The sequence below is a fragment of the Zalophus californianus genome, chromosome 8 (assembly GCF_009762305.2).
Source record: "Zalophus californianus isolate mZalCal1 chromosome 8, mZalCal1.pri.v2, whole genome shotgun sequence".
Classification (NCBI taxonomy): domain Eukaryota; kingdom Metazoa; phylum Chordata; class Mammalia; order Carnivora; family Otariidae; genus Zalophus; species Zalophus californianus.
In genome coordinates this window covers 118,936,409-118,963,966 of record NC_045602.1, presented here as the reverse complement: position 1 = coordinate 118,963,966, position 27,558 = coordinate 118,936,409, and the positions used below count along the sequence as shown (strand labels likewise).

General features: G+C 47.4%; 1 protein-coding gene and 1 pseudogene across 2 annotated transcripts; both read right to left on the bottom strand.

Moving 5' to 3' along the window:
* Positions 1 to 1,298: 1,298 nt before the first annotated feature.
* LOC113937934 (lipopolysaccharide binding protein) lies at positions 1,299 to 27,296 on the bottom strand. Of its 2 annotated transcripts, XM_027622914.2 has the most exons (15): positions 27,139 to 27,296; positions 25,459 to 25,573; positions 24,206 to 24,334; positions 21,080 to 21,235; positions 20,422 to 20,485; positions 17,000 to 17,063; positions 14,845 to 14,936; positions 14,181 to 14,357; positions 12,788 to 12,847; positions 10,712 to 10,879; positions 9,399 to 9,466; positions 8,848 to 8,890; positions 5,101 to 5,164; positions 4,196 to 4,272; positions 1,299 to 2,579 (listed from the first exon to the last, which is right to left on the bottom strand). In XM_027622914.2, exons 1-15 carry the CDS (start codon positions 27,260 to 27,262, stop codon positions 2,535 to 2,537), a joined length of 1,446 nt encoding a protein of 481 aa, XP_027478715.1. In that variant the 5' UTR covers positions 27,263 to 27,296; the 3' UTR covers positions 1,299 to 2,534. The 2 variants fall into 2 exon arrangements, with proteins under 2 accessions (XP_027478715.1, XP_027478716.1); XM_027622915.2 differs by lacking the exon at positions 24,206 to 24,334.
* LOC113937445 lies at positions 7,261 to 8,454 on the bottom strand (annotated as a pseudogene).
* Positions 27,297 to 27,558: the final 262 nt, after the last annotated feature.

The window sequence follows — 27,558 nt, the reverse complement described above, 5'->3', positions numbered from 1 at the left end:
GTTCTGATCATTAATAGCAGAATGTCTTGTCCCAAAGCCAGTCCTTCTTTACATGTCTGAGCTGTCCAGGGTAGTCATGCCCAGAGTCAGACTTCAGGGTCTCAGAACCTGTGATGAGCCAGCTGTGGGTGCCCTGGACCTAGCCCAGCAAGATATGATGACACTCTGTTACTAAATGAATGTGTTTAGTCTCACTGGGTAAGAACGGCCTTTCCTTGCTTTATGAATAACAAATATTTTGTTCTTTTACAAATAAGTGTTCTTCCTCTGTCTCATAGCAAAATGGTTGCCCCATACTCATCAAGGACTTGCTTGGGCTCCCCTGCGTCTTTTCTTGGACCCATCCCCTGGGATGTTCTGGAATGTCCTAGAATGTTCAGAAGGCAGGCTTGTTTGCACACTGGCCTAAGTTTCTTAAAAATATGCACAGGAAAACTTTTCTAGGCATTGTGGCAAACAGTTTTCTAGCACATTCAGGACTTTGAAATGGTGAGCTCCTAGTCCATTGTGGGACCATGTGCAGACCATGTCAGAGCCTCGCCTCACCCATCTTCCCACAGCCACGCACACCAACGTGATTTCTGCTTGCCGGCATTTGTATTTCTTTGCCTGAGAGGTTTCTGTGGTTGCTAGAGCCCTCTCTGCAAAGACTAGGAGAACCAGAGAACTCGGGTCCCTGAGAAGCTCCCTTCCACGAGTGAGTGGTGGGAGATGGTGTATAAATATTCCAGCTTCCGTGGCCCTTTGGGTGTGCACTCTGAGGACCATTCTGCACTGGCTCCCAGAGTTTCCCCAGCAGAACTAAGCTGCGGTCACCCTTGGTTTGATCATATACCCTTTATAGGCTGCTTTCCCCCTCCCATCCCATTTTCTCTCCTCCACTGGAACTTCCCGGAATCTTCCTCCAAATAAACTACTTGTACTCGCCTCCTTGTGCCCAGGGCTGCTTCTGAGGAGCCCAAAGTAAGGCAGGTGATAATCGCATCAGCTGTTTACCAGCACCTAGTATGGCCCGGGCAACCCCGAGGGCTTGATAGGAAGTCCTGGAGTCCCCAGTCGCCCTGCGAGGAGGGATTCCCAGCCACAGTTGACAGGTGAGGACACGGGACTTGCCCAGGGGCCCAAAGCAAGTACACTGGAGTCCAGGCTGGCTCCTTCCACCACACCTGAGGCAACACTTAAAAGCAGGGACTGGAACTGGGTCTGTGCTCTCGCTACTTCTCCCACGCTGAGTCTACAAGCAGGAGATGCTCAGTAAGCACGTCCAGTCAATAAGTATCAAATGCCCAGTGCAGCTAAATAAGTCCTTTTACGCGGATTACCCAATATCACCATGACAACAGGCTCAGGAAGTGGCTATTGTCATTATTACCCTTATTTTATACATGAGGACCCTGAGTGGGGGAAGGGACCTGCCCAAGGCCACATGGCTAGTAATGGACGAAGCCCAAGTCTGTCACCTGTCCACCATAGGGATGGATGATGCAGGTGGACGAGTGAACCAAAGGAAAGAGGAGGGAGGGCATGAAGCCATGGCCTACTTTGCCGACAGCTGGGTGACCACGCATTGTCCCATCTTGGAACATGTCTCTGTCACACAAAGAGTAAATAGGCCTATTCCCTGTGAATGATCTGTTAGCCCGCAGCTCCATCCAGCTGCTCATTAACACAATAATAAAAAAAAAAAATCAAACGAGCCTTCTGATTCCCAGTTCCCGGGGGCCCAACTACATAACTTGGAAATGACTCTTTAGTAAGTCTGATCAAAGGCTGGTTGTTCAGTAATTAGAAATCATGGCCTCTTCCTCCGGGCTTGGGGCTCATAAACAACGGTTGGATGAGCTTTTTATTTGGGTCGGACCAAAAACCTAGAGGGATCCATTTCCTCCTAATTTACACCCATTTCAGTGGGGAAAACAGCAGGAGGTTGAGTTTTGGCTCTGGGAGACCCACTCGTTCCCTTGTGTGCTGTAGGCAAGACGTGAGAGAGGGAGCACACACTGAAGCGAGCCCCTGAGCTGCCCGTGCACCGAGAGAGACAAGCACCTTCCAGAGCGGGCATTAGAGTCAGGACCAGGGCTGGGTGGGGGTCCGTGAGACCACGGATGGGGCTGACCATCCAAAGACCCCTCAGACAAAAGAGGGTGGGTGGTAAGGAGGTTCAGCTAGAACACCAACTGGTTCCTTCATTGAACCATTCAATAAATATTTATTGAGGATCTACTAAGTGCCAGGTACAGGGATCAGATGGTGACTAAAAAAGATGATGCCTGCCCTTAAAGATAGTCCAGGCCAGGGCGGGAAGATGGCCTGTCTTGGGTGAGGTGGGGGCAGTGAAGCCCAGAATCAGAGAGGGTGTGGGTGCACCCGCTGAAGAGAAGCAGTATGGGGGCAGAGGCCAGGCGGACCTCTCCCCCAGAGCTGAGAACAGAGAAGTCTTCATCTTCCCAGAATCGCTGGGAATACACGGCACATCTGGAAATGCAAGTTGCCGATCCAGCTGTGGCCTCCAAACCCCGGCTGTGTCCCTGCCCTCAAGCTCTCATGTACTGGAGGTTGGTGCCCAGGAACAGGAAGTCCTAGGAGAGACAAGACAGGACAGCATGTCAAAAGTATCCCCTACACCAAAAAAATGCATCTCCAATATAAAGGGAGGCCCACGTCTGCGGGAGCATGAGCTGTGCCAGAAACCAGGTCAGTGCATAAATCTCGAATGCGCCTCCATCCCCAAGGTCTCCATAAAGCACAGCTTTTTCCAACCACCTTCTCTAAGGTGGCAATTTATCTGTCATTTCCCAAGCTACCGCTGCTTCCTGGCAGGCCCCATAAATGTCCTTTGTGTCACCTAAATTTTCTCTCCTTCGTGAATAACACAAAATTGTGTGCCACTGAGGTTTACTCTCCTACCTCCTTGGAAGTTTCCATCACCCGAAGGGGCGGAAACTCTGAACTGGAGTCAAAGTCCAATTCTCTCCCACAGTGATCCAGCCCTTGCCTTTGGGCGTCAAACAAATGACCTCAAAAGTCTGCTGAACATGAGAGTATATAATAAATCTTCTGATGATTTCCCACGTGCCCAGCTGAGGCCAGTTGCATGATTGTCAGTCCTTACTTCAAATAACCAGCTGTCTGACTCCTTGTAAACTCTCAGCAGTAGGATGTTGAGCATCCCTGGGTCCAAAAGGATGTTGGATATTAGTCTTTCAAATACAGCAGTCGGTCATTGTGTCCATGTCCCTGACCACGCTGCTGCCCTTCCCTGTAAGATTTTACTTATTTATTTGAGAGAGAGAGAGCATGAGCAGGGGGAGGGGCAGAGGGAGAGGCAGAGGGAGAAGCAGACTCCCCTGCTGAGCAGGGAGCCCGATGCAGGGCTCGATTCCAGAACTGATCAGGACCTGAACCGAAGCAGGTGCTTAACTGACTGAGCCATCCAGGCGCCCCGGCCCTTCCCTGTTTTTAGCAACTGTTATTTGCTGGATGTTGACGATGTACCAGACACAATTCATCATCTCCTTTAATGCTCACAGGGCTACCGACCCAGTCATCCCACCTTACAGATGCTATTCTAGAAAGATAACCTGAACCGTGGGCACAGACTGACCAGAAAATACTTGGTCAGAACAGTGGAGAGAAGAGTGAAGAATCAGACATATTCTTTGGTATGCAAATAGTTCAGTAAATGATGTCTCTGATGGATAGAACTGTCAGTTCTATTAATGGTTCTATGAACCTTCGGTTAAGCGTCTGCCTTCAGCTCAGGTCATGATCCCCGGGTCCTGGAATCCAGTGCCCCATTGGGCTCCCTGCTCAGCGGGGAGCCTGCTTCTCCCTCTGCCTGCCCCTCCCCTTGCTTGTGCTCTCTCTCTCTGACAAATAAATAAATAAAATCTTAAAAAAAAAGAATTTAGAAGAAATTATTAAAACTTACAACTGGCTCTCAGAACCTGCACTGTTGCCATGGCAACGTTTTCAAACTGAGCTGGTCTTGAGGTTCCCCCAGGTTACCCACAGGAGGGGTGCCACTTCTGAAGGACATGTGGATGGCAGCATGGTATCTAGTCACGTCTGGGGCTTCCCTCTCCCTTTTGCGCTGCGGGGCCAGGCTGGGTCCTGCCCACTGAGCTATGGCTCTGAACCTGGAAAACTAACCACCCCCCCACAAATCCTCAAAAGCCCACCGGAACCCACTGACCTTGTGGATCTCAAGAACAGGGTCATAGAGCCGAATATCCTTGAGCAGAGGAAGGGGGAAGCCTTCTGCCAACTTCTCTGGAGGTTGAGGCATAACATGGAGAGAGATTTGTTAATAAATAACAATTATAAATAAAGTAATAGAAAAAAATAAGTTTCTCTCTGCCAACTCTATACACAGTTTATTCCCATTTAATGATCACCAAAGATTATGAGGTAGATAAGACTATTATTTCCATTTTACCGATAAGGAAATTGAGGCACTGAGTGGCCAAGTAACTTGTCCTAGGTCACACAGCCAGAACTGGGATATCAACCCCGGCAGCCTGCTCCAGGAGCCTGAGCTCCCAGCCCTGGTGCTATATGGGAAGAATAGCAGATATGCGGCAGCAGATGCTCATGGTAAGAAGCTAGTGGGCATCTGCTCTCTGCCCTCCAGCCCCATCCTGCTTTCTGTTGCAGCCAAATGAAGCAGGGCTTTGTGGAAATAGTGTTTAGGGCTTTATGCTTTATTTTCTGACTAGGGAGTTGGCAATTGACTGGGGAATGTGGATTCAGAGATGGGCTGCCCTGTGCCCTCTGTATTAGCTTGGTCCTCAGTCTTTCACCTGCCATTTCAGGGTATAGGGGGCACACTTCTGCAAGTCCCTCCTTCTCTCTTAGGAGGAGGCTTCCTGTGCTCCAGAGAGCAGCCTCAGCCCCTAACCCTCACTAGAGCCCTGGAGGGAGAGGAGACCACCTTCAAAACGCCCATCTCATAGGCCGCTGAAGCTCAAAGAGGAGCAATGATTAACCCAAGATCGCTCAACCTGCAGAAGAGCCCTGTTTCCCAGCTCCAAGTCTGGTTCCTTTTCCCTCAAAGAGCACTGTCCTGCTTGACATGGAAAAATCCCTAGCAATTCTTACCATTGACCTTGGGGTAGAGGGTGTTGAGAATGTAGTAGTTGAGTAGCGCCTCCAACAGCTCCACCTGGTGGAGAACAGGAGAGATACACTGTGACCACATGCCATTTTGCCCACCAATAAACTTCCACATGGCCACCCTGGGGTGGGGGGTAGTTCTGTATGTGCTGACATGGCAAACAAGACTGAAAAAAGCAAATTTCAGATAGATGCCTACATCATGCTACTGTTTTATAATATAAAACTATTTTGATATACACATTTATTTGTGTGCAAAGGGATAGAAACACTTGGAATACTATACACCCAACTGTCTTTCCTCTAGGAAGAACATCAAGGTTTGGCTTAGCTTTATCTTTAATTTTTTTTTTACAGTTTAATTTTTTTCACAGAATGTTTTCCTGAATTACTTGTGTAATAATTTTTTTTAAAAAAATTCAAAACAAAAATTATGAAATACAACTTTTAACTTTCATCATATAGCTGGTATAGGGTTCAGAGCATTACATATACATCTGATTCAATTTTTACAATAACCCTTTGAGGTTGCTATCACTGCCCCCATTTCACAGACCAGAAAACCGAGGCCAACAGAATGAAAGTGACATTTAGAAACAGGACAGCAGGGGCAGAATTTGAACCCAGATTTATTTGATTCTATAGTTCTTGCTTTCTGCATTCTATGTTTTGAACACCTGATAAGAGGACTTTTTGTGAATCTTTACATATGGATGTTTTACCTCATAGGACATTTTTACATGCCATGCACAGATGCAATATTAGTGTTTCATTACTCACTTCCTCCTTCATTCCCTGAAAGGGGTCATCCTTTGGGGTCCCTGTGGGCAGCGTCTCTCCCTACAGTTTATGTGGTTGTTCCTACTTTGTAAGTCCGTAAGGGAGGGTCTGGGCAGCGCAGGGCAGAGGGAGGCTGGCCAGAGGGGCCAGTGTGGGCAGGATGGTAAAAAGGAAGACAATTATTGCAGGTTAAGGTCTATCCATCTCCTCCCTGGCCTGTGAAGAGGAGTTGCCTTCACCCTGCCTTCCCTCTTGTCAGAAATCTCTCCCTGGTGTATGTGCTATGGTGAGCGCTGTGAATTGTGTAAGACTGATGAATCACAGACCTGTATCTCTGAAACAAATAATACATTATATGTTAAAAATAAAAGAAGATCGTAGGAAGGGAAAAATGAAGGGGGAGCAACTGGAGGGGGAGATGAACCATGAGAGACTACGGACTCTGAGAAACAAACTGAGGGTTCTAGAGGGGAGGGGGGTGGGGGGATGGGTTAGCCTGGTGATGGCTATTAAAGAGGGCACGTACTGACTGGAGCACTAGGTGTTATATGTAAATAATGAATCTTGGAACACTACATCAAAAACTAATGATGTAATGTATAGTGATTAACATAACATAATAAAATTTTAAAAATGTAAAAAAACAAACAAAAAAAAGAAATCTCTCCCTGATCACATCAACCCACATTGATTTTCCCACTGTCTTTCTTACTTCTATAGGGGGCCATCCATTTTGCCACTTGTTCCTCCTTGTGGAAATCACCTCTTGGTTCAGCCTGCCCAGCAATTAATTCCTCTTGTTTTAATAACAGAGTCCCTATTTTCCCCTGGAGAACGCTCCTTTCCAATCTCAGTCCATATGGTTTCGGACTGCACGTCCTGGCTCCAGGAGTGTAGATGAAACCCATGTTTGGTCAATTGGCCTTGTCCAATTTTTAACCACAGTGATTGGCTAAAGAACGGACACATGACTCAGATTCACCTAAAGAGAGCTAGCACCTGGATTTTTTTAAAAAATTAAACTACAAAATTTTGAGGTTTTCCACCAGTGGGAAAAACCTGTCTGAGGATGAAGCCAACACAGATGAAAGCAGAAGGGAGAGATGGGGAGAGATTCTTGATGCACTAATTTGAGCACCTAGATCCAGTTATGCCTGAAACCTCTTTTTTAATTTGTTTTTTAGTTTCATGACCCTATGAATTCCTCGTGTTGGCTTAAGACACTTTTTTTTGAGCTTTTATATTTGAGTTTATTCTTCATTTAAAACACTAGTATAGTTGAATATTAAAACAAAAACAATAGCAAGTAGTGAGCTATGATTATAGTCCTTCACTCATTCACTACTGCATATAAAATGCCAGCAGTTTCACTGGCCCCATTAAGAGGTCTGACACTGAACACCACCCCTGGGATGATGTTCATCATCCTCATAGGCTTCCCCATTGTAATGGCGCCGTCTTTCCTGATTTGGATCAAAGTCCACCAGTTCTACCTGGTCCATTTCATCAGTCTCTTCTACTTCCTTCCTCTCAGGTAGGAGTTTTTCCAGCAAAGAAAGTTTATCAGGAGAGAGAAAGCCATTCTCAGGAAAGTTTACCTTAAATTCAATGATTAGGCGACCCTTCTCATATGGTCTACGATAAATTGGCATGCCTTCATTTAGCACACACTTGATATCTCCACGCTTGACAATTTGACCTGGGTGAGAGGTGATGACGATGGTTCGGTTGTCAAGAGTAGCTATTGGCTTTTGAAAGCCACACAGTGCTTCAACTGTATGTCCATACACATGAAGAGGTCTTCTCCTCGCCGAGTAAAAACAGTGTGGTCCTTCTGATCTAAAACAATGATAATATCTCCTGGTTCCAGTCCTGGTTCTTGGTCTCCTTCACCATGGAATGTTATCTTCTGGCCGTCCTTCATGCCTTTGTCAATATGAACTTCTAGAATCTTCTTCTCTCGAACTATCTTCCTCCCATTGCAGCTTTTACATCTGTCTTTGGGACTGATCCGTTCCCCATGGCCCTGGCACTCCATGCACACAGACTGAATTTGCTGAACCATTCCAGGTCCTATCTGATGAATTCTTATTTGCATTCCAGTACCTCGGCAACTGGGACTGCTCCTTTCTTACCACCTCAGCCTTCACATTTATCACAAATCACATTCTTTTGCAGAGCTAGTTTTCATGTTGCACCATTATATAAATCTTCTAAGGTTACTGAGAGCTGATGCACAACATTTTTACCTCTCCTTTCTCTCTGCATCCTTCCTCCTCCTCCAAAAAACATATCAAAGATGTCCATGGGGGAGCCAAAACCACCACCAGCTCCACCTTCTTTAATTGCCTGTTCTCCTCCTTTGTCATATAATTCCCTTTTCTTTGCATCAGAGAGTACTTTGTAAGCTTGAGAAATCTGTTTAAACTTCTCTCCTTCATTTGGATTCTTATCAGGGTCGTACTTCAAGGCCAGTTTCCTGTAGGCCTTTTTCAATTCCTCTTGGGTGGCATTGGGTTTGACCCCCAAAACATCATAGTAAGTGGTTTCTTTCACCATTTTCTACAGCCGGTGAGAGGGCCGAGGCCGGTGTGGGGGAGCGGGAAGGAGCGCGTTGCTGGGCACAGCTCGGGCAGCCGCCGCTCCTCTGCGTCTCACCGAGCGTTCTGGAAAGTTCCGCCGGCTTAAGACACTTTTAGTTGGTTTTCTATTCTTGTAGTTAAAAGAATTCTGTCCAACAGACAATTTAATTATATCTTATCTTCTATTGGGATGTAACTGTTCCTTGGCCCTATGGATCATGTCCTCGAGAACTTCTACACTTTTCTACAACAGAGAGTAGCTCTTTTCATTTTTCTATTTTCTCCTCTAGCTGCTATAGCATTGCTTAGTAATCACACTAAATTAGTTAATACCTTAATCACTTCATAAATAAAAACAATGATAACTTACATTGAACACTCCAACTTTAGATTCTTTCAGCTCCACTTGTATCCTATAATGAATCAGAGAAGATTCAGAGATGGGGGCATAATGCCCATGGCAAACCTAAACAATGTAGGGGTCCCCAGAAAGGAGGTACTGGTTTGAGAAGACACAGAGCCAACGTAGGGATGGGACTGGAAAAGATGACTGAGACCCAAAACCAGTGATACAACCTTATTGGGAAGACTCACAAAGGAGAGGTGGGTAGTGTATGTCAGAAAGTCAATATAGCTGATGTTGAAAATTTACAGATTAAGAAAAATCAGTATTAATAAATTCTTTAGAAATTTGGAAGTTATGGGGATTAGGTGGAAAGGAAGTTTGTGGAGGCAGGACTAGTGGGGGAAAAGAATTGGGCCAACTGAGGTAAAATTTAAGTTTCCTTCCCCAATGGCAGCCCCTAACATCGAGAAGAAGATCTACTCACATCCATACCCCCAGCTACAGAGAATCAGCTACAGTGTCCAGATGGAAGGAACCCAGTTGAGTGCCTCCATGTGGGCAGGAGACTGACTTACTTTCCTGGTTTCAGGAACCCAGTGATCTTGCTGGTGTTGAAGGTCAACATGGCAGACATATTAGTAGCCTGGAAATTCCAGTAGAAGAAAACTGGTTTAGATGAGAAAGGCTGTCATGTACAGGATGATAACTATTAGGACCAGCTGTTTCCTTTAAACAAACAACTCAGTGAGTTAAAGCAGGAACTTGTTCACTAGACTGTGGACTCCCAGAAGGCTCATCATAGGTACTCAATACATGTTTGAAATTGGACTTGAACATTTTTTACCTTAAGTTTCTGACTATGATAGTGATTGAACTTTGAATAGACAGACTACCAAGAGGTGTAGAGTGCCTATCTCTGGAGATCTCTAAAGGCATCATTTCTAGCTATCTTGGGGCTAAGAGTCAGTCCTAGTGGTGATAATAATAAAAATAATATTAATAATATTTTGTTTTAATTTATAATATATTAATAACAACAAATTTGACAACAATAACAACAAAATCAAATTGCAGATATAGCATCTAGGAGCAATTACCCTTCCAGAAATTTGTCTTGTTGTGTTTCAAACCTGAAACAAGAGAGCAAAGTTCTCCATCCAGTGAGCAGGAACCCCAAAGGACTCAGAATCCCTTTGCTCTTAGGGTCTATTGAGAGAGACTCCTCTCAATATTTAACTCAGAGGGACTTTAATATAGGGAACTGGTTACACAAGTGATGGAATTGCCAAGAAGCCAAAGAGAACTAGAGGGGCAACTTAGAGACCAGCAGAGGTAGGAAGCTGCTTCCACCCCAGCACTGGAGGAACAGAAGGAGGGACTAGGGTTATGGGAACCACCATGGAAGAGACACAGTCACTGCCTGAACCTCTGTCCAGAACAAAGACAGAGGAAGAAATATTCTGGCTTCTTTCTTCCTCCTGCCCTCTAGTCTCTTGACAGTGTCTTCCATTGGCTGACTTGGTTAGAAGTCAAAGTCCAAGGGAGCCTGGGAAGTGTAGTCTTCATGGGTCAGATATAGATGCAGAGCAAACAAGTCAAAGACCCTTATGCCTTCCTCCCAACAATAGCCCCGTCTCGCTTAGTGGGAGATACATACGTTAAGCAAATAAACCTGCAAACAGCTACGTAGGTATCTTTATAATAAATGCTATGCTATGCCGAAAAACAATAGAGTGCTTTAAGAAAAAAAAATGACAGGGGGCCTAAGGTGGTAAGAGACAATCAAAAAAGTCCTCCTTGAGGAAGGGATATTGAAGTTGAGATCTGAAGGAAAGGGAGAGAGCATGCAGAACAACGGAACAGCATTTGCAAAGGCTTTGAGCCTTACCACACCAAGCTGGAAGACAGGTTCCTTGGCAGAGCTGGGCAGGAGCACAAAGGCTTCAATCTCCATAACGGGAGTCAAGGACAGATTCCCAGGGCTGAAGTTCAGGAATGGGGCAGAGGCCATTGCTCCCTGGAGCTCCAAGTTCATGTTGGGGTACAGTCTGGCTAACTGGGGGCAGAATGAGGATATTATGTCAAGAGAAGGAAATATGCAGGTTTGCCAGGGGGATCCCGAGGGAGTCAGAGAAAGCTGAGAATGCTTTTCGATTGATGTTATTTTCACAAAATGCTCTGTTCCTTTTTCTCTTAATGGTGCACCTGGAGATCTTATCTTGCCCTGTCAGACATCTGGAGTCTGTATTATGTACTTCATGGCTGCATTGGGTTCCATCGGGCATGCGTACTGTAACTGATCTAACCACAGTGAGCATCAGGTGGTCTCCAAGGTTTTGCCCTTATATCTTTTTTAAATTTTTATTGTTATGTTAATCACCATACATTACATCATTAGTTCTTGATGTAGCATTCCATGATTCATTGTTTGTGCATAACACCCAGTGCTCCACGCAGAATGTGCCCTCTTTTTTTTTTAAATTTTTTATTGTTATGTTAATCACCATATATTACATAATTTGTTTTGGTGTAGTGTTCCATGATTCATTGTTTGTTCATAACACCTAGTGCTCCAGGCAGAACGTGCCCTCCTCAATACCCATCACCAGGCTAACCCATCCCCCCACCCTCCTCCCATCCCCCATCACCCCATCCCCCAACTTACTCCCCTTCATTCTTCCCCTCCTGCTATCTTCTTCTTTTTCTTTTTTCTTAACATATGTTGCATTATTTGTTTCAGAAGTACAGATCTGTGATTCAACAGTCTTGCACAATTCACAGTGCTCACCATAGCACATACCCTCCCCAATGTCTATCACCCAGCCACCCCATCCCTCCCACCCCCCCACCACTCAGCACCCCTCAGTTTGTTTCCTGAGATTAAGAATTCCTCATATCAGTGAGGTCATATGATACATGGCTTTCTCTGATTGACTTATTTCACTCAGCATAACACCCTCCAGTTCCATCCACGTCGTTCAAGGTTTTGCCCTTATAATGATCATCCCTGTGAATACCCTTGGCTGTTGTGGGGAGGGGTACGTTCCTAGAAGTGGAACTGCTGAATCAAAGGGCAGGATGGGTATTGTCAAGCCTTGGATGTTCAACATGACCGCCTGTCTGAGCTGTGCCTTGGAGGGGACTGGGGTGGTGGGGGAGAGGACAGTGGATTTCTGTGGGATTAAATGAGGAGCTTGGCCCTTTGATGACAGAATTGGCTGTAGCAACTGCTGGAAACAACCCCAGGTCCTTCCTGGGAGACTGGTTAAGCCAGCTATGGTGAGTCCATATGATGGCAGGCTGGATGCCCATGAGAACATGAGTGAGGAAGCTCCTTTTCTACCTCTGCAGAATGATCTCCCGGAATAGTAAGGCAAAAAAGTAAGGTACAAAATGGTGTGTATGATATGCCTCCCCTTGTGTACAAAAATGGAAAAGATTCACAGCATTTGTTGGCATATACATAGAATATCCCCAGAAGGAGGTAGGCTCTGGATGGGAACTGGGTGGTGAGGGGCCAGGAGTGGATGGTAAATTTTCCACTCTAGAACCTTTTATGTCTTTTGAATGTTGAACCATGAGAATTTATTATCTGGTCAAAACATAATTTTTAAAGCACCAAAAACAGTGCCTGGTCCCTAGTGTGCCCTCTGTAATTGTCTGATGTTATTAACTAGGGTGTATTTGGCGGGACATGTTGGCATTCCTTGGGATTTTCAGATATCGTTGGCAAAAGACTGGGCAACCCACGGTCCCAGAGACACAGGGCTCAGGCCTCTGTAGTTGGGCTTTGGAGAGAAGGGGCCCCGCAGCCGGCAGAAGGAAGGCCCTGCCCTCCCTGGGGGTCTCACTGCCGGCCTTCTGACTCTTAGTTAAGCTGAGAGTAGCTCTGTGGTTTTAAAGGGAAACCCCTGGAGGCTAGTGGGCTTGGCCTGCTCCTGCCAAGGTCTGAGAGAAGGCTTACCCTGGGGACGAAGGGGCGGAAGGACTTGGTGGTTAGCCGGATGTTAGAGCCAGGGGGAACCTGCAGCAAAGAAACACAAAGTTTTAGGGTGCTCCCGCCGGAACTGAAAGTCTGAGAAAGATGGGGAGGTGGGGGGCGGGGAATGTTCAAGACTGAGGCTTCTTTGACTACCTGGGTTGCCATAGCAACAGTGAGATGCCTGCCCTGCACTCACCACAAGCACCAGTTGCCAGGGTCCCGTCTGCTCTCCTTGGCACATAGGTGACATGTGGGACACACTCAGAGGGTCCATGAGGGTGAGATTTGTAGACATAAGGACCTAGGTATGGTTCCTGGCTTTGTTCCTGTGTGGTCACAGGCCAGTCCCTTCACTTCTCTGAGCCTATCATGAGGTCATCGTGAGGGCTAAATGGGACGGTGTAAACACAGCACCTACACAGGGCCCAGCGCATAGCTGTTATAAAACAGCTATTATGACCAATCCACTAAATGAAAGGACTGCACCACAGGTGGGGTGCCTTATTCAAGCATGATAATAGACGTAAAAGGCCTGTGCAAGGGTGAGAAATCACCCAAAAGACCACAAGCCACCCCCCCACCCACTAGACGGGCCCCCATATTATCAGAGCCAGCTGGACCATCCAAGTGGGGCTGCGCTGTGTTTCCCTCATCATCCTGACATTGTTCACGAGGCCTCAGCTTTACAAAAAGCTACAAGAAATAATCTTCTGAAACCCAGAAATTTTAAAGAAACTTGAGAATTATTAAAGATGCGATCCACTATAAAATTTAATATTCTTTATACAAAGCCCCATTTGAAACACTTGTCTCAGAGGTAAGTCCTAGGAAGACCTTGTCTCTCCTTTCACCATGAATCGCTAAATCATGGACCTTTTCTACTCTGGCTACAAGGAAGCTCTCAAATAGATTTTTTTATTTAAAAAAAAATCAACTTATGGGCACAGTGTTTTCATAACTGTACTTTACTTTTAACTTGGTCTTAATTTCCTATTCAATATAACTTTATGCATTTATTAGTGTATCTATTATCCTGCCTCATTTACTAAATTTTTAAAGTTTTTTTTTTTAAACCTCTACAAACCAAGCAGGAGAGAAAATATGAATTAGAACAACAGGTCTAGATGGGGGCAAAAGTAAAATCCAGACAGGGAAGTCATAGTCTTTCACAGTTCTAAGGGAGAAAGGATTTTTGACTCGAGCTTCCTGGCAGCCAAAGTGAAAAGGAAAATTGTGTTAATTTATGTATTTCCTTGTCTGACTCTTTCTTCTCAGTAACTTTCTATTTCATTGATGTAAACGGGGTGGGAAGGAAAGAAGGAAGAAGGACAGGTTACCCTGTCATTTGTGAGTGCTATTCTGCCACCATCCTCACCATGTCATCTGTGATGGAGAAGTTCAGGAATCCTGCCTCATGATAAACCACGCTGGCTGTGTTGAAGACATAATCAGAGATGGCAAAGTAGACCATTCGGTTGTATTGCTCAGGAAGGCTCATGACAGGAGCAAGGAAGCTGACAGGGGAATAGTGCTCACGGTTAAAAATTTCACCCTGGAGAGAGAAATAGGATGCGTTTGAACTTTTCAAAGTCTACCCCAGCACTGGACATCTGAGCTAGGCAGGTGCTTATATAGCCCGAGGAGGGGGCACTGGCAAGTCACTGTCTGAAACTACCATTAAAGGTATTTTCCTTTGGGTCAAAGTGTTGTGTGTCCAGAATCTATAAATGAAAAACTCCCCAACTTTGGCGTTTTAACCCATAGTACCCTCTGCACCGGCTAGCCCAGTTCTGATTGACCTCACCTGCCTGGTGGTCAAGAGGAAGGAGGGGAAGACGGTGGGTTTCAAGGCTGAAGGCTTGTAAGACAACTGTTGGAGCCCTGAGCCCCACCACTCCACCCTCAACACCGCTAGAACCCCTGGGGAGATGAGGACAGACCTGAAGCCAGAAAGATGGGAGGCCCCAAGTAAGGGCTGGCCATGAGGGTATGCTACGCTGGGGCCGAGCCTACCCACGCCCCTGCTCTAGGACTCTCACCTTAAACATCACGTCCAGCATTTGGGCTGTTGCCTGAGGGGCTTCCATTAAACTGTAATCAATACGAGCGAAACTGTCGATCTCTGTTGTGACTGTGAACCAGGAGAGGGGCAGGATTAGGAGCCAGGTGATGGGCGCTCTGACTGATCCAGACGCTTGTCACGTTCTTCAAGGCCCCCGTGCCCCTCTGCCTCAAGACCTTCTACCCAGCCCAGCCCTGGAGCGAAGAGCTGCTCCTCCAAGAAAGAGAGGACATGGTTCTATTGTCCCACTGGTGGGTTAGCCATGAAGGGGGTGGTATGCTCAGCCTGGAGCCTGAGTGGGTTCCAGGTCTCTCTCTCTCTCTCTCTCTCTCTCTCTCTCTCTCTCTCTCACACACACACACACACACACACACACACACACACATCTGAGGGCAGGAGGAGCCCAGTTCTGGCAGCCCCTCCACACCTGGACCTTCATGCTGAAGAAGCCACAGAATGGGGAGAATTCTCCAATCAAGCGAATTGTTCCCTAGTTTCCAACTGAGGCCTTGATCTTCAGGGAAACTGGCCTCCTATCAACACAGTCCAAATAACCAGGAAAGTCAGGCCATGTCCAGAGGGCCCAGAAACTGCCCTCCAAAGCCCTAGGGGAATGAGAGTCCTGTGTCCTATGTACTAGGTTGTCTGTGGCTGCCTGGGCCTCCCCTGAAAGACAGCTGCCAATAAGTGAGGGTAGGGCCCGGGGGCCAGGTCATCACAGAATACCTCAGACACATCCATATGATGGAACACTACATTGCTACTAAAACCAAGTCTGTGGCAACCATTTTGGAACACTGGAAGGATCCGATAATGTAGAACCTACGTCTGCTACATGAGCCTACGGTCGCTCTCCTAGGTATATATCCAAAGACATGTGTCCATATGTACTAGAATATTCATAGCAGCACCACCCATAATGGTCCCAAAGTGAAACTCCCCAAATGGGCTTCAACAGCAGAATGGATAAACAAAGGGAGGGACACCCACACGGTGGAGCAGCGCCCAGCAAGGAGAATGAATGAACTCTCTCTATGCAGCAGTATGGATCAACTTCATCTTTTAGAATTGAGCAAAGAAAACCTTCTGCTCTTGATAGAGGACTCGAAATACTACGTGGTGCCCTTCGCATACAGAGTGCAAAACTAATCTTTCCTGGGAGAAGTTGGGATAGTGGTTTTCCTTCAGCAGCGGGCAGGGGCAGGAGCTGGGAAGGGTTCTGAAAGCCCCATCACATTCTGTTTCCTGCTCTGGGAGCAGGGACAGGCCTGTGCTCAGTTTGGCAAAATTCTTTAAGCTGTTCACCTATGACTTGAACACTTTTCTCTCTATATATACCTCCACAAAAAAAAAGTTTTTTTTTAAAAGATTTATTTATTTGAGAGAGAGAATGAGCAGGGAGAATGGCAGAGGGAGAGGGAGAAGCAGACCCCTCGCTGAGCAGGGAGTCCAATAAGGGGCTTGATCCCACGACCCTGGGATCATGACCTGAGCCAAAGGCAGACGCTTAACCGACTGAGTCACCCAGGTCCCCGAAAAAGTTTTTTAAAAATGAGATAAATTTATGTGTGCTAATATAGAAAGATGTCCAAGGTATGTAAGTTACAAAAGAAACAATGTCTACTATGTGTAGACTGATATATGTTCATAACTTGGCACATATACATGTATTCATGAACGAAAGGAATATATAATGAATGCATGTTTGAATGATTATGTATATTTATATTTTTATATACAAAAGAAAATATCTGAGGGGTGACACCCCAAACAGAGGTTACCTCTTGGAAGAAAATTTGGGGAGGCAGGGATACTTAAAAATTATTACTTTTGGGGCACCTGGGTGGCTTAGTCGGTTAAGTGTCTGCCTTCAGCTCAGGTCATGATCCCAGGGTCCTGGAATCGAGCCCCACATCAGGCTCCCTGCTCAGGGGGGAGTCTGTTTCTCCCTCTGCCTCTCTCTCTGTGCTCTCTCTCTCTCTCTCAAATAAATAAAATCTTTAAAAATAAAAAAATACAAAAAGTTAAAAAAATTATTTTCTACACTTCTGTCCCATTTAATGTTTTCTAAGGCATGCTTATGTGCTTATATAAATTAATAGAGTATCCCAGGGATGGGTGGAGTAGCCTACCTGGCAGAGTTTGGAGATAAGGCTGTAGGTCCGAGGTCACCGAATTCTGGAGCATTTCGCAAATCTGAAAAATGCAGAAGGAGAAAGGCTGAGCGGGCCCCCCACTGTGCTAATTGCTGTAGTCATCATTCATACATCAGCCCATTGGTCGATTCCACAAAAATGTATCAGTGCTCATCACGTGTCATGTGCCAGGGAACAGAAATGATCAAAAACATGCAGGTCCCCATGTGGACCTCAGTGGGGCCCATCCGGACCTTTCCAAGTTTTTCCCGGGGCTGGACATCTGAGCTAGGTAGTCAGCTACCCAGCCGGGTAGGGTACCTTGGCTGGAGGCACTGCCTGAAATTCCAGCTTGAAAGATACTTTCCTTTGTGAGGTGCTGGCCCCCCCTGCCCAGAATTTAGAATTGAATAGCAGAACTGGACGGGTCAGTAGAAATATATAGGTGTGTACTTAGTAGATACTTCTCAAATATCATCACTTCACAGGTTGGCTGGACGGATCTGTTTTCCACGTTTCCCCTGATGCTTGTGTCCTGGAGGCCACCACACGGTAGGCACACACACTTCGTGGCCGCCACTTGAGTGGCATGCTTCTCAAGAAGAGGGAATGTGTGTTCCCAAACCTGGTGGCTATATTTGCTCTCGTAATCGCTTGGAATATTTATTGTGTAAACCAATGAAATATGACCGAGAAAACCTAAGTACTTGGGAAAGGTGAGCTGCTTAGAGAAATTTCTTGGTGTGCGCAAGAAAAGGCTTAGGAGGAAAAAAAATCACAAAAATATAGAAGGATTCTGCACTGGGATTGCTTTGCAAATGTCTTTGAATTCTCATTGTGGTTAAAGAAATCTGAGCTGGAATTTGTAGCAGATCGATGTTTCATGCATGGAAGACAAAGTCCAATGTCAATCAGGAGCCTATTTTGAAAGAACAGTTCTGGGCCCTGTGTCACAATATGACAAATGGATTTATATTTACTGCCTCTTAAAACATTTGGATTTACATGTAAATATTTTCTTTGTTCGTGCATGTGTGTGTGTGTCCCCACAGTACATAGTTGTTTTGATTAAGGGGCCACACCACCTTCTGCTCAGACAGATCCACGTATACGAGGAAGGAGAGGTATACAGGGGGGCTCCATGAATATGGGAGGTGGCATTTTAAGGGCAGGTAAAAGGGTGAGCAGACATGAATCAGGCATGGGGATGTGGGGAAACTCTATGCTGGGGGTTGGGCAGGCAAGAGGTGAAATCTTAACCTTCCTTTGCAGACGGCTTAGTTTTGGGAAAGGAGTTTGGTCGCAGGTTGCCACCAAAAAGCAAAGAATGGAATGATGAGGGACAGTCATTGTTGATTTCATGGGAACCAGGAAACTGCTGGCCTCACTAGAGACTGTTCTCTTCTTACTTTTCCTTCAGACAGAAGCCCATCAGATCTTCCTAAAGGCCCCCCTGGATGCCCCACCCCTGAGGGGACTTGCATGATGGGGGAGGGAAGGCCTTCGGCCCTCAGTCCCAGACTCATCACAGGGCCTCCTAGAGAGGCAGGTTAAGGGTGTCGTAGGTAAGTTAAACAAACCTGGGTTCAAATCCTGTCCAGTCCCCCACTGGCTGTGTGACCTTTGCAGAATCTCTGCCTGTTTTTGAGTCCTCACCCACAGGATACAGTGACAAGGCCAAGTGCTTCCCAGGGAGTTTTAGGGGGTGAGGGGGCTGAGACAGTGAGTCTATATGGCCCAGAGAGCAAACATGCAGGAAGTGGTTATTCTTAGCCCTGCTGGTCAAATACCATCAGTGGGGAATTTGAAAGATCCTGTACCAGTCTCTTTGTTTTCGCAGGTTGCCGCCAAAAAGCAAAGAATGGAATGATGAGGGACAGTCATTGTTGATTTCATGGGAACCGGGAAACTGCTGGCCTCACTAGAGACTGTTCTCTTCTTACTTTTCCTTCAGACAAAGGCCCATCAGATCTTCCTAAAGGCCTAAAGAAGGAAATTTCTGAAGACCCATAAGGGTCAGGGATCAAGTGAGATCTCCATCTTTCCCAAGACACCCAGCCCCTAGAAGGCCTTTGGTACAAGCTGCTCCATATTCTAGGAAGTTTGGATGCTGACCCAGCTCCTCACCAGCAAGGTGACCACTGGGCAAGTTACTCCGCTTCTCAGAGTCTTCTTGGTCAAATGCAGAAAACGGCACTTTCTTCAAAGCTTGTGGTTAAGATGGATGGTATATTCAGTTGTTGAATGCTTAACACACTACTCCTGGCCAGGCCACATGCTCAATAAATAGCCGCCATTGTAATAAATAAGAATAGTTTTACAGTGGTATTTTCTGTATCACATTAATGATATTAAGTAATCAAAGCAAAATTAATTATATGTATAAAATTAATTAATAATTATATTATTATATAACATTATTGCTAATCTTTATTTGCACCATCATCAACAGGGCAGTATAAAAGCACACTGCTGAAGAATACTATGTCCTACTGAGAAAGGCATGGCAACATGGAAGTGAGGTGCTCAAGAAGGAGGCTGGCATATTTCTCAGGCTCACCTAGACCCCAGGACCCCAAAACAAGAAAAGGAACAGAATGCAGTCTGCCACTCCCCATCTCTGGGGTCTGTCTGCTATTCCCACTTCAACCACCAGGGGCACAAGACCAGCCGTGGGCCTCAGTGGAGCATGTGTGCGTGTGCGCGTGTGTCTATGTGTGTGTGTTCCTCTTTCCTCTTTCATGACCTTCTCCCTTCCGAAGCACAGTCTTTGCTACAGACACAGCTCCGGGTCCATGATACCTCAGAAATGGGATTTTTGGGGTGAAGTATTTGTTAACACGAAACCTCTTTGTTTTGTCAAAGATTTCAAAATTTGGGAGATTTCACACTTTTTTAATGGGAAAAAAATGACACCGTGCTGCCTTCCCCTCCAGCGCAGGTGCTTATGAGCACACCCAGGTAGGAACCAAGGCTCCAATCTGGTTCTCACATTTCCCAAGTGTCCTGCTTTGTGTCTGCAGGCCCCTAAGTGCTGATTTCCTTTTTGGCCTTGTGGAGTGCAGGGCATTTGGGGGTGGGGGGCAGTGAGCAAGGTCAAGGAGAGGGAGGGGCAGGAGTCTCTGTTCACTCCCGCTGTTTTACCATCCGCTGAACATCAAACCATTCTCTGCCTCACTAAACACACTTGGAGTCCAGGGACCTACATTTTGCCCCAGCTTGACCACGCTCCATGACCTTGGGCAAATGATTTGTCCTCTCGGGGCCTTGGGGCTAAATATGTCTGGGCCAGTCAGCCTGGCCGTCCAGGGCCAGAGAGACCCCAGAGATGGGGAGTGGCAGACTGCATAACTGCCAGTGAGGGTGTCCACCTAGGCCTTGAGTGACACAGCAGATGCCAGCAGCTTGGACATTCCTACCTTGCTCTCCAATACTCTGCGGAACCTGGACTCAATTTGGTTGTGGAAAAGATTCAACAGCCACCTGGGGAGAGAACAGTGGACGGTCAGCTGTGTGTCACTGAATGCAGGGACAGTGAGGCAGCAAAGCCTGGCCCTGGCCTCTGACCAGGCCGGTCCCCAAGGGAGCCCTCCTCACCCCCTCCTGGGACCCTGCTGTGTCTCAGAATCCAGACAGGATGAAAATGTGGAGTCCCAGCCCCCAGCACACTCACTGATTCAGCGCATCTGGCACCCAAGCCACCTGTTGCCCCCAGTCAGATTCAGTAGATTTAGGGGAGAGGCTTGAGAATCCACATATTTCTAATCAAGGAAACTGAGGCTCAAAGATACGTCCCCGAGGACTTGTACATTGTCCACACACTCTCCTGCGGCCAAAAGCCCTTGTGTTCCTCTAACAGATTTCATTCACCTGATGGTGGTCTCCACCAGTATTCCTGGCTCGAGCCTGCATCTGTTAATCTCAGCAGGGTCCCACAAAGAATGACCTCCAAGTGCCTGTGATGTGCACCTGCATTACACCTGGACATACATGTTTATCAGAGGCCAGGCCTTGGGCTGGATGGGCCTCGGGCTGCACCCAGGGGTCAAGCGGGCCAGTGTCCCAGTGGTGACTTACCCCAAATCTCCCGATATGTCCACTTCCACGTCTCGAATGTGGCTGCTGCAGCCGGAGGCAGTGACGGTGGGCCTCCCAGAGGGCTCCCTGCCCAAGACAAGGTTGACCGAAATGGTAATGCCCTTGACCTGCACATCAAGGGAGCCATGTAGTTTCCTGGAGGAGACAAGAGAAGCAATAATCCATTCCTAGACTAAGATCAGCCACCATTTGTGGGTAAAATATGAAGCTCAATTCTTACCCCAAAATAAGTGGAGCTGGAATAAAAATTTAATTGGGAAAATTATTACAAAGTAAGGATTTATTACAAATAAGACCATAAAAGATCAGGAAGAAAGCCTGGGTCTAGTTATTTCTGGGAACGGGTGAGCAAAAGCCTTTCTACGTAGGATCCAAGTCTCAGGAGGCTTAAAGGAAATGGTTGATAAACTTGCCAGCAATAGAAAATTAAAACTTCAGTGAACAAAAAAATGCCATATTCAAAGTAAAAAAAGAAAGAAAGAAAGACTCTGCATGGTGAGCCAGCCAAAGAGCTAATTTCCTTAATACACAAAGAACAAGCTCATAAATTAATAAGGAAAGGACAAAACAACCCAAAAGAAAAAAAATTAAAAAGAGGGATCAAAGATATCAAACAGGAAGTTCAATTGCAACTAAGCATATGAAACATTATTAAAAATGAAAATAACAATGATGCCAGTTTTCACCTGTCGGATGGAAGTTCTGAAGTTGGAGTAGGTATGGGTAAACAGAGGTCCCAGGGGCTGCAGTGGGGAGAGCACCTCTGGAATATGGACTGCCGGGATCCATCCTCACGCACATGTCTTTGGTCTAGGAATTTTACTTCTAAGGCTTTACTCTGCAGCTCTTCCTGCCCAGATATGAGTGGGGCAGCTCATGGAAGCAGCATGGGTCATAGCAAAAAGTGATGAACCACCTAAATGTCAGCTAGTAGGGACGGGTTCAGTAAGTCATAGGCATCTATGCCACGCAGGCTTTAAAACAAATGAGAGTAGGGGCACCTGGGTGGCTCAGGCAGTTAAGCGTCCGACTCTTGGTTTCGGCTTCGGTCATGATCTCAGGGTCGTGAGGTTGAGCTCTGCATTGGGCTCTGTGCTGAGTGCGGAGCCTGCTTGGGATTCTCTCCCTCTCCCTCTGCCCCACCCTACTCCTTTCAAAAAAAACAAAAAGAATAAGGGTGAATGTGGTCTATCTGCACAATGAAATATTACTCATCCATAAAAAGGAATAAAGCACTAATGCATGCTACCATGTGGATGAACCTCAAAAATCTTATGATAAATGTAAGAAGCCAGACACAAAATGTCACTAATGAGGTTTCTTCTGTTCTTTTTTGTACCGAATCCTCAAATCTGATGTTTCATGCTTATAGCAGATGTCAATTTGTACCAGCTATTTTTCGAGTACTCAGTGAAGACACATGGCTAGAAGTTACTGTATTGGACAGTGCAGGTCTATGAAAAGAAGGGCCATATGCACCCCACTGTTCACAGCAGCAGTGTCCGCAATAGCCAAACTGTGGAAAGAGCCAAGATGCCCTTCAACAGAGGAATGGATAAAGAAGATGTGGTCCATATATACAATGGAATATGACTCAGCCATCAGAAAGGATGAATACCCAACTTTTGCATCAACATGGACGGGACTGGAGGAGATGATGCTAAGTGAAATAAGTCAAGCACAGAAAGTCAATTATCATATGGTTTCACTTATTTGTGGAACATAAGGAACAGCATGGAGGACATTAGGAGAAGGAAGGGAAAAATGGGGGGGTGGGAATTAGAGGGAGAGATGAACCATGAGAGACTATGGACTCTGAGAAACAAACAGGGTCTTAGAGGGGAGGGGGGAGCGGGGATGGGTTAGCCTGGTGATGGGTATTGAGGAGGGCACGTACTGCATGGAGCACTGGGTGTTACACGAAAACAATGGATCGTGGATCACTACATCAAAAATTAATGATGTATTGTATAGTGACTAACATAACATAATAAAATTAAAAAAATAAAGTATAAAGTATAAATACGGTTGGGTCACCCAGAAAAGACTGGTCAACCCTCCTGTTATGGGCTGAATTGTGTGCCCCCACCCAGAGTCATCTGTTGAAGTCCTTAACCCCAGGACCTCCAAATGTGACTACATTTGAGGTAGAGCCTTTAAAGAATTGATGCCATTACAATGAGACGATTAGGGGGACACCTCGCTGGCTCAGTCAGTGGAGAATGCTGCTCTTGATCTCGGGGTTGTGAGTACGAGCCCCACGCTGGGTGTAGAGATTACTTAAATAAATAAACTTAAAAAAAAATGAGGCCATCAGGGTGGGCCAGAATCCAATCTGACTGGTGCCCTTATAAGAAGAGGACTTGGAGAGACACTGGGGTGCATGCACACAGAGGGACAACAATGCGAGATTACAGCGAGAGGGCCACCATTTGCAAGTCAAGGAGAGAGACCTAAGAAGAAACTAGGCCTGCTGACACCTTGACCGTGGACCTTGGATCTCCAGAAGTGTTGCTGAAACCACCTAGTCCGTGATATTTTAGTATGGCAGCTCGAGCAGACCAACCCACCTTCCATCCAAGGACCCTGGAGGTTGAGAACAGTTCAAAGTGCTAGGGAGTTCCTGCCCCTGGGAGCCCCCCTTGACCAGCGGCAAACAGGAAGAAGTGGTCATAATGGCTGAGTTGGGGTAACTCAGAGGTGTGCTCTGCCTGCATGGTCTCCAGAGGTCCCCAGGAGGGCTGAGCTCCAGTCGGCTGCCCAGCTGACTTCCTTCCCTCCCTGCCTCCCTTTTCCACCCCCATGGATGTTTCCTTAGGTCATTTCCCAGATAAAGTACTTACGCTTGAATTCTTGTCTTAGGGTCTGCTGTTGGGGAAAGCAAACTAAAAAGACACAGAATTCTCTCATTTAGGTCACCCACAACCCTATCAGGAAAGCATGAGAAGGGAAGAGACTCAACTAAGAGCCAGGCCTCGGACCCCTGTGGGCTCTTTCCATCCACCATGGGGCCTTTCCGATGAGCTAGGAACACCTTGCACCCAAGAAGGATGGGACAAAGGCCAAGGCCAAGGGCCCAAGAGCCTGGGAGCATACTCCACTTACACGAATGCTTTGCGCACCTTCCACTCGCTCTGGACTCTGATGAAGGAGTCAGAGATGGTGAGACTCAGGCCCTGGCCGGGCAGGGGCGTCAGAGCAGAGCCACGCAATTCACAGCTGTGGATGCTCAGGCTGAGGAGAGAGACACAGGGAGCACGGCGTCAGCCTCAGCTTGGCTCCCGCCTCACCCCGTGGGGACTTGGCTGGCAGAGCGGGTTCTAGGCAGGCGTGGGGCACCCCCCACTTCCTGAGCGCCTGAGGCGTGCTCTGTGCTGACCATGCGGCCATGCTGAGTGCGTTGCATCCTTTATGTCACCCGTGCCTCTCAGAGGGGTCAGCGCTGTTCTTGCTCCCTGTTTACGGAGGCGGAAATAGAGATGCATTTGCCCGGAGTCACGCCGTCGGGATCAGAGCCCATGAAGGTCATGATCCTGGGTGGGATCCGGAATAGGGCACTTCGGCACACCCCTCTGGGTTTGCAGCTCCTTCTTGGAGCCATCCTCTCCCTCGAGAGATCCAGGTGGGGGATTGGATTCAGGGGAGGCCAAGGCCCGCCCCAAGAAAAGGAACAAAGTGCTGGGAGACACAAACCAAGACGACACACATTGCGGGGCCGTCAGTGGGAAAACAGTGGTCAAGTTCCATTTGATATGCCTGGCACGTGGTAGGTGCTCAATAAATGTTCGCTAATGGACTGAATTAAAGAAAGAATGAGTGGAGCTATCAATGGTAGTGGGCAGGCAGGGGCGCTGAGCTGTGACTCGATTGCCCTCCTCCATCACCTGTTGCTCCACAAGCATTTTTATGCCTTTTTTTGGGCATCAGCTGCTCATGTCCAGTGATCCTTTGAAGACTCAGCTCAAATGCCCCTGCCTCTGGGAAGTTTTCCTTGACTCCCCTGGGTGGGCAAACCTTAGCTCTAACAGTTGGGCTACTATATTTAAAGTTTAAGGTCTATCTTCCCTTCTGGACTACATGCCGAGGCCAGGCCGAAGCCTGGATTATCACAGTGTCATCCCCATTTTGCAGATAAGGAAACCAAGGCTCAGATCACGCAGCTAGTAGGTCTTCATTGATATTTGCTGGATGAATGAATAAATGAGGGAACCTAATTCCCTCCCAGGACTTCGCTCTGAACACTGCGAGGAACTCTCCCATAGCTGCCCCAAGGAAGTCCTGGGGTTCTCCCTCCCCGCCCTCCAGAGCTCCACCCCTACTCCCAGCCACCTCAGGGCCCCAGCAGAAGGGAGCCTCACCTGTGGAACCCATAGTGCCCTCGGCCAAAGGGCTTGATTTTGAAGTCCCCGGTGAAGTCAGGCAGCGTGATTCTGAGCAGTTTCTTCTGCAGAACCATCGACCCCTCCCTAGCCACTGTGGACAGGAAAAAAGCTGCAAGTCAGCCCAGCCTGCCTGCCTGCCTCCCCTCTAAAAGACAGTTACAGACTATTGAGCCCCTGTTGCGTACGAAGTGACATGAGAAACAGGAGCATCACTGCATTTCACGTGGTGCTGTTATGTGGGTGCCCAATTTGTGGGGGAGGGAACAGTGTCTTTGTCAACAACCCCACAAGGGGAGGAGTGCTGTGTGCGTGGGTGGGTGCTCCTCTGTTCTGTCCTTCCCAGCGTCTAGCCTGTGCAGAAGACACTGTAGGGATTCGAGGGAGAGAATCCTGGCGCTGGCATCTCTCTAGCAGGGTGACCTTGAGGAAGGCTTCAGCTTCATCTTCTCCATGGCAATGGCCACAGAACTTTCTTTACTGGGCTGGCATGAAGATTAAAGGAGATCACTGCAGAGCACAAAAGGGGTGTGTGGGGGGGATGACACGCACTCCTAGCTTGGTGCGTGGCCCACGCCAGGCACTCAGGCCTGGAACAGCAAAGCGGGGTTTATGTTATTAAAAATATGGAAACGACCAAAATGTCCAGCTCTAGCCAATTGGCAAAGTGAACATGGTACAATCAATCACACAGTGGAAAGGAACCAAAGGCAAATTTTGCCTGATTTAGGCTTTCAATATAAACAGCTCTTACTAGCACTCGTTGTTTGTTCAGATGTATGAGGGACCCAGGATTCTGCCCTCAAGGAGCGCATGTGTACACAGAAGACCAGGGGCCTCCTCTCTTTCCAACTGGCACTCCTCCCTTGAGAGAATGCCCGTGCCGGTCCTTCTGCCAGAATGCTACCGCTTGTCCCTGGTCAAGTGCCACTCATCTTTTGTACCTCCCTGAACCTCCTCCAAGAAGCCTTCCCTGATTTCCTTTCCTCTGCTCCCAACAACCCTACCTGGGGAAATGTTATTACCCCATTTAACAGATTAGGCAGTTCAGGCTCCACAAATGTGAGGAGAGCTCTGGTTCCGTTATCGCGGGGAGTGGTGTATAAACGACTCAGCTCCCTACTCTCTGGATGGATGGATTCTGACGCTTTGTTTCAGCGTCTTTTTCAAAAAGTCGTCCTATTTTTGTTCATTCTCTAAAATTGAGATATACATAAAAGACATTGCCAGATAACTTTTAGATGCTTCTGCAGCCACGTAGCCACCCCTCAGAGCCAGCACCCCCGCAGGCTCCCTCCTGCCCTCTCTGGATCACAACCTTCCTCTGGGGGTCATCACCATTCTGCCTTCTAGATTTAAGACATATGTTTTCAAACCCTACCAAGAACTTTCTGGTGGAATTGTCCCAGTCAGTGGGTAGTGGCTGGGTTCATAACACACCTCTCCTGTCTTCTGGTGGCTCCCCCTTCTCAGCTCACCTTCCCACTCTCCTGCACTGTATCCTGGAAACTTTCTCCCAAATCAACTCTTGCTCCAAATCCTTCTCCCCATCGGCTAGTAGGGGCCCACCACTCAGACAAGTAACGTGCCCAAGTAGCTCCAGAGCAGTCTGGCGCCCGGCAGGTCGGCCAAGTCCAGCCAACAGCCATATCTTCTTACCATACTCTAGGCCCTTGTTGGTGATCCTGACCACCAGGCCGGGGTTGGTACCCAGGGCGCCTGGGGTGGGCGTGAGCAGTAGTCTCAGCAGTAGAGAAGGCAGGGCCTGAGCCAAGGCCCTCATCCTGGATTCTCCTGGATTCCCAGTGTAGTGGCCCCAGCGGGCCCCACCCCCCTTAAGTAGCAAGGGGGCTGAGGCAAGGGTGGCTCCTGAGCGGGGGCGGTTCCTGGGATCGTGGCATCGGGAATGGGAGGCACAGAGACTGGAACTTGCTTGCAACACTGCTGGGGTCATGGGTCATGTTTAGAAGCCGGTTGCTGGGTGGGTTGGCCTGGCCCCAGGTGACAATCTGTGTCCACCCTTCCCACAAAAAGACCCCACATTCATTGCTGGGAAGGCCTGGGGTTACAGACTGGGAG